This window comes from Telopea speciosissima, chromosome 11 (genome assembly GCF_018873765.1).
Source record: "Telopea speciosissima isolate NSW1024214 ecotype Mountain lineage chromosome 11, Tspe_v1, whole genome shotgun sequence".
Taxonomy (NCBI): Eukaryota; Viridiplantae; Streptophyta; class Magnoliopsida; order Proteales; family Proteaceae; genus Telopea; species Telopea speciosissima.
Genome location: NC_057926.1, coordinates 52,298,555 through 52,310,637, shown reverse-complemented (window position 1 = coordinate 52,310,637; position 12,083 = coordinate 52,298,555). Strand labels below are relative to the sequence as shown.

Genomic DNA, 12,083 nt, shown 5'->3' with positions numbered 1-12,083 from the left:
AAACAATTTTTTTACCATCAGATGAGGAGGATTATCCACTTAAGACCTTTGATATAATTAAGGCAATAAGAAAAGACTAATTGAATTAAGGGAAATTTATACATACCCCCTGAGGTTTGACGAAAGGATATTTTTATTCCCCAGGTTTGGAAAATTCTGCGTACCCCCTGAGGTTTGCAAACGATAACACATAAGCCCATTCCGTTAATTCATGACTAACACTGTTAAAAATTAGACTTGAACTAACGGAATTGCCCTTCTAAGAAGAATCCAAAAAAAATAAGAGGTAAATGGACAAAATTACCCTTACAAAGAAAAAAAAACGTGCAACTCATCTTCCCCAATTCGATTGGGGAAGATGAGTTGCAGGTTTCAAAACCATAAGGATTTTTCTTTTGTTTCTGTAATTATGATTAAAAGAAATAAAAGGAGTGGGTTTTAAACTGGAAAACCCTAGGCAATTGGGTTTCAAAACATTTTTCAACTCTTTAGAAATTTAGGGTTTGAAATTGGGGAAAAATCCAAATCGAAATTTCCATCCATCTCCATCATCGGATGTTTATGTTCATCGCCAATAGTACTCCACATTCTGGGATTATGTCGCTTTCCAACACCGAGCCACATTCCGTAATCTGGCCATGGATCCGAAGAAGAAGAAGCAGATCGAGGATGATGAGTTCTTGTAGGTTTTGATGGTAGGGAAAGAAAATAGGAACAGGGATTCTCGGTCAGGGTTTTAGAAGGAAATAAAGGGAAGAAGAAAAAAATGGGTAAGTGGGGATGGAAATGGAAAATTAAGAGAACTTCATTCGGTGGATTTAGAAAGTGGGAAGAAGAAACGGTGTAATGGTTTTGGGATTGTGGATTTCGGTGGCTAAGAGATGGATTTGGGATTAGGAGTTGGCTGTGATTAATGGCTGGTGATGATGGGTTTAGGTGAACCCGATCATGGTTCGAAGATTGAAGATGAAGCGAAGAAAATTGATTTCCCCTTACTCAGCGGAGATCCGATGCCCACACTTCGGATTAAAATTCATTTTCATGGATCTGATAGGATTTGCGAATCGAATTAACACGGAGAAGTGATGGTGCTCTGGCACGATTATTGAATAGATTGTGATAATGAAAACGAAATTTTAATGAAAAGTAGAAGTTTCTTCTATTTATCTGTTTTGATTATTTAATTTCAGAAACATCAGATCTGGAGGAGGAGTTTACCCTTATTTTATTTGTGTTTTCTTCTGTTCTAGCAACTCATCTTCCCCCAAACGATTTGGGGAAGATGAGTTACAGATTTTATTAAATTTTTTTTTTTTTTGTTTTCTTACAAGGGCAATGTGGTCACTTCATATCATAATTTTAACAATGTTAGTCATGAACTGACGGAATGGACCTATCTGTTACCATTTGCAAACCTCAGGGGGGTACGCAGAATTTTTCAAACCTGGGGGTTGAAAATATCCTTTCGTTAAACCTCAGGGGGGTATGTGTAAATTTCCCTTGAATTAAATAAGTATTCCATTTGTATATGAATACTACTTTTATCGGTTGATATAATTAAGGTTTAGCATTAGAAAAAAAATTTTGAATTAATTAAGACATGATTCTCTCCTAGAAAATCCGTCCACTTTTTTTTTTTTTCTCTCTCTTATCCCCTACGTATTTTCATCTTAATCTTTTTCTTCTTCAAGCCTATCCCGGCCCATTCTTGCAGCCATGACCGCTTCTTCACATTCCAGTTGCAGCTTAATTGGTTTAGTGAGGGAGATAAGAAAGAGAGCAAGAAAGAGATTGGACGTGTGAATATAACACTTACCTATTTCGTGGCAATCAGCCAGGTAAGAAAGAGGGAAACGGATTCGTTATAAGGAGTGAGGGAGAGAAAGAGAGCATGAAAGTGATTGGACGCGCATATATCAGGGCAATCAGCCAGGTAAGAGAGAGGGAGAGGGATTCCTATAAAAAGAGGGTAGAGAGGGAAAAAACAAAAAAAGTAAGAAAGAGAAGTAACGGACGGAGAAGAAGATTACAGAACATGGGGACGGATGGGGACAGATCTGAGGGTCCCCACCCATCCTCCATGTGAGTAGCAGATCTGAACTCGAAGAGACATAGGGGAGAGCGAGAGAGAGATTGGACGCGCATATATCACTTACCTATTTCGTGGTAATCAGCCAGGTAAGAGAGAGGGAGAGAGAATCCTATAAAAAGAGGGGAGAGAAGGAAAATAAAGGAAATTTCTTAGATCTACGAGATTAAAAAAAGAATTATAAGATAAGTATAATTTAATTTTTTTTTATTTTTATGGAAACAATACTTGTATTAACATTAGAGTGAGAAAAACATATTTACATCATAGAGTAAGGGGGGGATAACATTCCTATTGGTGATAGAGAAGGTAGCTAGGGAGCGCATTCTACTGGTCCATATATTATTTTTATAGTTAATCTGTACACTTGTAAAGTTTGAGGTTTGTTCAGCTGGTTCAAAAAAACTCGGAACAATTTGCCAAGGAATGGTGATATTGATTTGCTTGGCAACCAAAAAGTTATGAAGGTTCTTGTTAGTGATCCAGATTTCTTTTAGTTGGATTCCATCATTCACAGCGTGTTTCCACCCCTGCAAGATTCCAATTAGCTCAGCCTTCATTTCGTCAGTTGAAGTAGCAAACCCTGCAGATGTTAAAACACTCTGGTTTTCTAGCAAAATGCAGTAAGCCCATCCTATTAGGCCTACATTTGTTTCAGAAAGACCTACACAACATAAAACGAGTAAGTTCATAACCTGGTTAGCGTTAGTAGATGCATCTACATCATTGTATGTATTCACAATGTTATCAAGTATGTGGTTGTGCACCAATGGTGGTCTTAAATGAAGATCTTTAATCCATTTGGTAACAAGTTTGAGTACAGGGGTAGGGTCTTCTGATTCCATCTTGTGGATTACTTTGTTTCTTACAATCCAAATGAAATAATAGTTAATAATGAAAACTGAAAAAAAAACAAATAGCTGTTGGTTTGTCCATGGTCTTGGATTGGAAGAGGGTAGCACAAAGCTGTGCCAGACTAGAGCTTCTTAGGTGCTCAGTTCTAAGTCCGAGGGGTCCGCAGGCCCAGATACGCTTAGTCCATTCATAAGATAGAAAGAGATGCCAGTGGGATTCATCATGAGCACCAAAGAAAACACATGTAGGCTCGATCGATGTCCACTTTGAGAAGATTTATCTAATCCCCAAATTAGTTAGTTCTCTTCCCATTCAATAAGAAAATATAACTAGGCTTCCTAAAATACCCTCTAACATCATTTTGTTTCCTTACCGGTTATCATAGAAAAACTGGTAAGTATTGGCTCTCTCTCTCTCTCTCTCTCTCTACCCTTGTTTTAGCTTTCTTTTTTTCCACTTCTTCTCCGTGTCGGGCTTCCCCTCCCCGTTGTGCCCATTCGAGGCCTTCCCTGTGATAAACCTCACCAAGCTTGAGTGCGAGAGGTACAGTAGCACCTATAACCATGCACCCTTGCGATGTCGGGTCATGGTGGTTATGGGATACGCATGATGTACTCGGTGCCTGGTGGCGTACAAGCGTTCTCCTTCAGCTACCATGCGGTTTCACTTGCGAGCTCTATATTTGCACCGGAAAGAATTCCACCTTAAACCCTGCGAGTCGGTGAACAATCCTGCTCTCGGCTCATTATATTCTACGAAGCATGATCACAGATCACACTCGAGAATTCTATCAAAAACTAGTTCCGCTGATTAAAATGAACTACATGAAGAAAGGACACATTTGAACCAAGAAACTCAAGATTTACACCTCGAAGGACAACCTAGGGGAACGCTGGTTCCAGGTCAGATCTTGAGATCACCAAAATTTCTATTTTCAAGGGATTCTTGCCATTAACATTGTGGAAATCAGCTCTTCATCCAGAAAGGCTTGTTGCCTTAGCGACATTGATTGAAATCCCAGCTTTATCAAAGGGATTTCGGAAAAAATAATAATAATAATAGCTATGTAAGAAATCAAAAGCTACTGTTGATGAAACTTTACAACAGAAGAGAGCGGGGGAAGCAGAGTGGGGGAGGAGAGAGAGAGAGGGAACAGACTCGTGTTGTAAAATACAAAGAGAGGGAGTCGCTGTCAAGAGTGCTCCATTGTCAAACTACTGATATTTGACTAGTTATGCTGCCATTAATGGAGTTTTCTGGACGCCGTTACCCTGTTGATGGCGGAATTACCCCCCTCTAAGCAAGCAAACCTCTACAAGGAAGGGGGGGGGAAAAAAAAGCTACTCTAGGGGCAGAGAAAGAGCAAATACTCACTTGTTCTACCTGTGATAACCACTAGAGGATTAAAACAAGGAATCAAGGACTCATGAAGGTGATTAACCAATGAAAGAGGGATAACAAGATAGAGTGAAGCACCTTGCACTTAGCCAGCCCGGGAACTCAATGAGAGTTGTGCAAACCGTTAAACTATTAAGGATTAATTATCATTAGCCTTTTTTTAAGGAAAAAAGTGATGTCAAAGGGTATTTTAGTAAGTTTAATTATATTTTCTTGTTGGACGAGACGAACACTATAATCTGAGGATTAGGTAAATCTTTTCAAAATCCAAATTTATAAATATAAAACAAATTTAAAATATACTTATCGTGTAATTCTTTTTTTAATCTCGTAGATCTAAGAAATTCCCCCAACCAAAAAAAAAGGTAAGAAAGAAAGTTAACGAAAGGAGAAGAACATTAAAATGAAGATACCTAGGGGTTATGGGGGAGACGGATTTTATGGGAGAAACATCTTGACTTAATTAAATCAATTTTCTTTTTGCTAAACTGTAATTATATCAATCGGTTACGGGTTACAAGGTAAAAATAATATTCACATCAGAATGAAATATTTAATTAGTTTAATTGATTATTTTTTATTGTCTTAATTATATCAAGGGTCTTGAATGGATAATCATAATCCAACGGTAAGAATACTGTCAACGTGGAAAATGCACCACCTACGCAACCAAATAGCGTTCTTTCTCCAAATTAATACACTTAATTAGATTTGATGGTTTTTTTATAATCATAATTGTTCTAGCTTTCAGACCCATATATGTGACCCTATTGGACTTGGACCCGCCACCGAATATCTCCTATCTCCTGAGGTGGCCAATGCATGGTGAAGATCATTCACTTTGATCTGATCTTTCTCAAGTTCCTCTAAATTAATGATTGATGCAAGCCTGGATTTCACGTCCTATCAATTCAAGGGCCAACATGATAGTCCTTATTGATAATTGGGAATTTTGGATTTTATTTTGGTTTTTTTTCTATTTGAATTCTCAACCATAGGATTTAGGTCTTTATTATTTAATTTTTTATCCATAGAATAGCTAGAAGAGTGTCTTACCTCTCCAGATCCATAGCTTTTAACGAAGCTGCATCATTGATTGGGAGTTGGGACCCATCTAAGCACAGATGGTGCAAGTGGTGATAATAATAGGCACTTCTTACCAAAAAAAAAAAAAAAAAGATAATAATAGGCACATTATATCTTGGTGAGTGGTGGAGCAAGTGGGCTCTCTTAGACAAGGTAATGAATAATGAGACAAAAAGGACAATTTTTGGCATTAATTGCCAAAATATTTTAGTAAGATTTCCCAATGAAAAAGTAAAATTTTTCAATCAATCATGGATATTAAATTAGTTAATAAACTTATAGAGACCAAGATCAGGTCTCAACCTCCAAGAGATAGAATTAGCATGAAAGGGGAAAGTTTGGATAAGAGTATTTAATGAAACCAAATTTGGTAGATTGTATTATAAATCCGGATCTGGCTCTCCTCCAGCGGTGGCGGGAGGTGGAGGGTCCAGTTCAGAAAAAACACTAAAAAACAGGGGGTAATGGTCATTTCATAGGGCCCACTTGGGTCCCACTTGTGAAATGATCAAAACCACCCTTATTTTTGAGGGTTTTTGTTGGACTGGACTCTTCAGCTAGGGTTGTAACAGGGTCGGGTTAGGCCGGACTTTATAGAACTCTAGCCCAACCATAAGTCCCCTTAGTTGGGACTAGGCCTGACTCAGGGCCAGAAAAATCCAATCCTGACTCGCCCTCAGGGTCGGGTTGGGCTGATCCTGATTGGCCCTGATCATGGGGAGGAGGAGAGAAATGCATGGGCTGGAATGGACTGAGAAGAACATTATCATTTTTACATGAAATAATAATATAATAAAATATATTATAACCCTTATTGTCTTCATATATAATATATTATATAAAAAAATATGGGTGAAATTTAAAGTTTATAATGTATAAATTATATCAATATATATTTTATAGTACAACTTAAATCATGGTAGGGCTGGGCCGGGCCAAGCTTAGCTCGAGGCTTCAACCCTAATCCGACTCGACCCTAACTCAGGGCCAAATATCTCAGCCCAGGCCCTATTTGGGCTCAAGACGGGCCAGGGCGGATTCGGACCGACAGGGCCAAACTTGCACCCCTACCTCCAGCTCCCACCACGATTGGAGGAGAGCCAAATTGTATAAATCCATGCATTCTCAATTCTAAACTTCACAACCTTCTTTCCCTTTTCCATCTCCCATCTCCCACCCTCCAATATTTGCTTTTGAAGAATATTAGGAGCAATGGGTCTTAGTGGAAAGCTTTCAGTGGAAATGGAGATCAAATCCTCTGCAAATAAGTATTTTCATGGTTGGATAGATCATGGAGCCCTATTTTCGAAAGCTATTCCTGATGATGTCCATAAGTCTGAAGTACATGAAGGAGATGGAAAGAGCTTGGGCTCCATCAATTCCTACTGCTATGTCTTAGGTAAGATTTAATTAATAACCCTCTTTAAGGAATTTTTTATTCTATTTATTCAATTTGATTTTTTTTTTTTTTATCTTTTATGAGAAATTTTTTTGCTGTATTTTGTTAAACACAGATGGGGATAAAGTTGTCTCTACCAAAGGCAAGATGGAAGCCCTAGATGAAGTGAACAAATCAATCACTTTGAACATGTTTGAAGGACATGTTAGAGAGCTTTACAGCAAGTACAAGCTGCATGTGCAAGTCTTTACAAAGGATGGCAAGAACTTTGTGAAATGCATCATAGAATATGAAAAGCTAAGTGAACAGGTCCCTGAGCCTATTAACTATCTGGAGGTTACAACCAAGTTCTGTAAGGGGTTGGACGCGCATCTTCTTCAAGCTTAGAAGCAAGGTGTTAAACCCTAATGCTTGGCTTATTAGTGATCACAGTTTGCTTATGATTGCAACTAAAATTGCAATTCTAGATTATGTTTCTTGTTTATGAGTACTTGTTTCTTCCTAAGTTGAGAAGTTTGTGTCATGGTAATGTATGTTTTCTTACCTCTATATCTATGTACTTTTGTAATGATTTTAGAATATTATAATAAAAATGTGGTCACTAAACCTTTGTAATAAATTTTTTAGATTTACATGTGGTCGGCATCTTTCAAACCAAATAATAGGTGCATGGGTGGGAGTGCCTCACGATTCATATACAAGGGACCCACACGGTCAAGCAGGAGAGAGACAGTGCAAGAAAGTATCGAGGAGGAGAGAGTGTGTGAGAGGGTGTGTATTAACAGTAGTGTGTACATAATATTTTCTACATTTTTGTTGAGATATTTCTAGCCTTCACAGCAAGGTAAACAGATTCAAGGCTGCCCTTTTCTGCAGCACTCTTTGGTTCATTTGGAATGGTTATTGGGACCTCATCTTCAGACAAACTCCTTTCAATCCGAATATCATCTCTCTTAGAGCTATCTCAAATGCCAGGGACCGGAACAGGTTCAAGCTTGCTATCGTTCACCTTGCCCGGCTGTGAGAACAGTCAAATGGTTCGCTCCTCCAGATCCATATGTTAAATTCAACATTGATGGGGCTAGTCATGGTAATCCGGGCAGTGCAGGCATAGGCGGTGTTTGCAGAACTTCCAATGCAGCTTTCTTATGTTGTTTCGCTCAAGGAATTGGATGGAATTTTGCTCTGGTTGCGGAAGCGATGGCAGTTCGGCGTGCTATGGTGATTGCAATTTCTCAAGGCTATAATTATTTGATTATCGAGAGCGATAATCTTTTGGTTGTCGATCTTCTCAAAGATGGCATGAAAATGCCCCCGTGGAGAATTACTACTATTACCGAGGATTGTCGACAGCTTAGTTCTTTGTTTGCAGACATCATTTTCAAACACACTCTCAGGGAGGCCAATTCAGTGGCCGACGGCCTTGCTTCTCTTGCTGCTTCGGCTCAACAGGATTTATTTCAATTTGATTCCCCCTTATTGTATTTTACTTCAGTTGTTCTCTAACTCTTCTGGAACTTTGTTCCATCGTTAATAAATTATCTTTGTAAAAAAAAAAAAACATTTTTGTTTAGATTATTGTCTTTAAAATGGTAAAAGTTTTTCTATGATCTAGACTCATTCACAGACTAAAAAGCATTAATCAAAACTCCCCCTATTTGACGAAGTTCTTGACATATCCCTCCCCTCACATCCTACCGACATCATTACCTCCTGGATGGGATACTTATAGTTGCAATAATAGAGGTGGTTGTGGTAGTGTCGGTAGTTTTCCCCCCTTATTTCTCCTTTTTGTTTTTTGGAAAAGACAATTTCCAAATTAAAGCTTCTTTTTTTTTGTTTCTTTCAAGTGGTTCATTCTCAGGAATAAAAAAAAATGAATTGGTGGTAACAAACGTATTTCTATTCTTTTTTTGTTCTTATAAACAAAAGTGTTATCATGCAAGGCCTTAGTCCCACTTTAGAAATGGAAGAGAATGAAGTAGGTGTTATATTGAAATGGGAACTACAAGGGTAGAATTCCATTAAAGGAAGGCTCCTTATGCTCTTTTGCCTTGGGCGGTTTTAAGTGAGGAGGTCCCTGAGCCGATTAACTATCTGGAGCTTACAACCAGGTTTTTCAAGGGGTTGGGCGTGCATCTTCTTCAAGCTTAGAACCAAGGAGTTAAACCTTGACACATGGCTTATTAGTTATCACAGTTTGCTTATGATTGCAACTAAAATTGCAATTCTAGATTATGTTTCTTGTTTATGAGTACCTGTTTCTTCCTAAGTTGAGAAGTTTGTTTGTCATGGTAATGTATGTTTTCTTACCTCTATATCTATGTACTTTTGTAATGATTTTAGAATATTATAATAAAAATGTGGTCACTAAACCTTTGTAATAAATTTTTTAGATTTACATGTTATCGGCATCTTTCAAACCAAACAATAGGTGCATGGGTGGGAATGCCTCACGATTCATATACAAGGAGCCCACATGGTCAAGCAGGAGAGAGACAGTGCAAGAACGTATCAAGGAGGAGAGAGTGTGTGAGAGGGTGTGTATTAACAGTACGTAGTGTGTACATAATATTTTCTACATTTTTGTTGAGATTATTGTCTTTAAAATGGTAAAAGTTCTTCTATGATCTAGACTCATCCACAGACTAAAAAGCATTAATCAAAACTCCCCCTATTGGACAAAGTTGAAAGTTCTTGACATATCCCTCCCCTCACATCCTACTGACATCATTACTTCCTGGATGAGGTACTTATAGTTGCATTAATAGAGGTGGTTGTGGTAGTGTCGGTAGTTCCCCCCCCCCCCCCCTTCCCCTCCCCTTATTTCTGTCTTTTATTGTTCAGAAAAGATAATTTCCAAATTAAAGTTCTTTTTTTGTGTTTCTTTCAAATGGTTCATTCCTAAGAACAAAAAAATGAACTGAACCGATGATAACAAACTTATTTCTATTCTTTTTTTCGTTTTTACAAACAAAAAACACACAGAAACAAAAGTGTCATCATGCAAGGCCTTAATCCCACATTGGAAATGGAACAGAATGAAGTAGGTTTTTATATTGAAATGGGAACTACAAGGATTGAATTCCCATTAAAAGAAGGCATCTGTCTTTGTCTTCTTTCCCGGGGTCTCAGTAGGTTTATCCGTCCCCTCTCTTCCTACCATCATCATGACCTCCTAGATGAGGTAGTTGAAGCTTCTCTTTTTGTGTTTCTCAGCAATTTTTAGTGTTTCTCAACAAATGGTTCATTCCCAAGAACAAAAACATGAACCGATGGTAATAAACATATTTTTATTTTTATTTATTTATTTTTAGTTCTTAGATATTAAAAATAACACAGAAACATAAGTTTTATAATTAGATATTCACACATGCGTGCATGTGCGCCAAGCTGAACCAAGATGTGGGATGACGAGGCCTTTTATGTGTGTGGTTTCTATTTTAGTTGGCAACTCATATGAACTTCGTCTAATGCATCGTTAAAGCGTCAACACTATTGCGTTGCGCTCTACCCAAAATGCATTGGATGCTAGCAATGGCTAGTCTTCAGTGTCTTCTCTCTTACAGAGACATAGTGATGGAGGAATTTCTTCCCCAATGTCTATTATTGTATTTGAATGGACATAGGGGAATAGTAAAGAGCATTTTTTTGACCTTCAGCATAAAGGGGGAATAACAGAGTGGACCTTGGTGCAACGATCAGGTTGCTCCGTTGTAATCAAGTGGTCACGAGTTCGAGTCTTTGGAAACAGCCTCTTTACAAAAACAGGGGTAAGGTTAAGTACATTATGACCCTCCCTGGACCCCACAGCGACAGGAGCCTTGTGCATTGAGTACATCCTTTCTTTAACATATAGGGAGAATATTAATTATGGTAGATTTGTGGGTGAACCCATTAATCATGAGTAAGGAGAATTTTCGCCATTCCTTCTTATGCTCAATAGAAACAAATCCACATGTTAAGAACAATAGAGAAAGATCCTCAAATGTTACAAATTTGCTATGACGAATATAAAAATTGAGCACGAGCATCTAAAGAGTGTCAAAACCAAATCAAAACTATAGGCACGAGATCAGTGCCTGGCCGTGTAGCCTTTGCACCAATGCAGAAGCCAATGATAGCACACATAGGGGCATCAACATGGATGGATTTTTTTATATCATAGGAAGTGGGGTGGTAATTTTGCGGGCTCCAATATCTAGACGCAACGGCCACACGACTAGGTAGCGTTCTTTTTCCCTAAAAACTATTTATTGAAACCGAATCGTATTAAATTGAAATTTATAATTTGAATAATAATCTGTTCAATTTCTGGGTCAAAAAAAACGAAACTGAACATTTCAAGTTAAACCTACAGTTTCAAAGCGGTTGAAACCTGTTAGACCGAATATACTTATTAAAACCGAATCGAATCTTTAGTAGGATGGTTGGACCAAACAATTACGAGAGTTGAGAGTCAACAGTCAGAAATCAGAAAAGGGTGACTGGGAGTGAATGGCCGGGAAAGAGAGAGAGACTTAACTGGTTTGCCGCCGTCGTCTCTGCAGTCCACGATCTACCATCGGCAGCTGCTCGCAGTCGCAGGTACAATCTCTCCTTTCTTAGCTTAGGATTTTGGGTAGAATGATTCCTCCCTTCTTAGCCTAGGGTTTTCGGGTTTCCATTGTTGGGTATAGATCACCCTCTGGCCTCCTTAGCCTGATTAGGTTCTTGTTTCTGAAATTCGGTTTTTTCTTGTTGGATTTTCTGCTATCAATTTATGGCCTTGGCTGCATTACATGTTTACACTTTCTCCCATTTTTAATCTTTTTTGTTTCGTCCTTTGAATTCATTATCTATTTCCAGTCAACAATGGCGATGGATTTCTTTTATGCTTGCCAAGCCTTTCGGTTTCCATTAGCTTCTTTCTGGGTAGCTTTGATGCATTTAATTTAGCAATGACAGTTAATTTGACTCTTTGGTCCTAATTTAGTTGCCCATCTTGCTGCATGGATTGTTTTACTTGTTTAGGTTTCAGGATTAGGTTTCAGGATTAAACCCATATCGGTTAATAGCTTGAATCAAGATTTAATTTACTGATTTAAGCTCTAGAGAGGTTCTGTTACTTACAATACTATCACTAGTTATGTATATGCATGCTTGAAATTGGTATGGGCCTAATTATTTTGACATGATAAGTAGAATTAATTTTGTGTTGATTCTTATTTGAAATGATGTTCTGTTATATCAATTCAAGCATGTAAAAGGTTCTGA

General features: G+C 38.1%; 1 protein-coding gene across 1 annotated transcript; it reads left to right on the top strand.

Moving 5' to 3' along the window:
- Window positions 1-6,586: 6,586 nt before the first annotated feature.
- LOC122645831 (MLP-like protein 43) lies at window positions 6,587-7,446 on the top strand. Its single transcript, XM_043839213.1, has 2 exons — window positions 6,587-6,827; window positions 6,943-7,446. Exons 1-2 carry the CDS (start codon window positions 6,641-6,643, stop codon window positions 7,212-7,214), a joined length of 459 nt encoding a protein of 152 aa, XP_043695148.1. The 5' UTR covers window positions 6,587-6,640; the 3' UTR covers window positions 7,215-7,446.
- The last annotated feature ends 4,637 nt before the right edge of the window (window positions 7,447-12,083 follow it).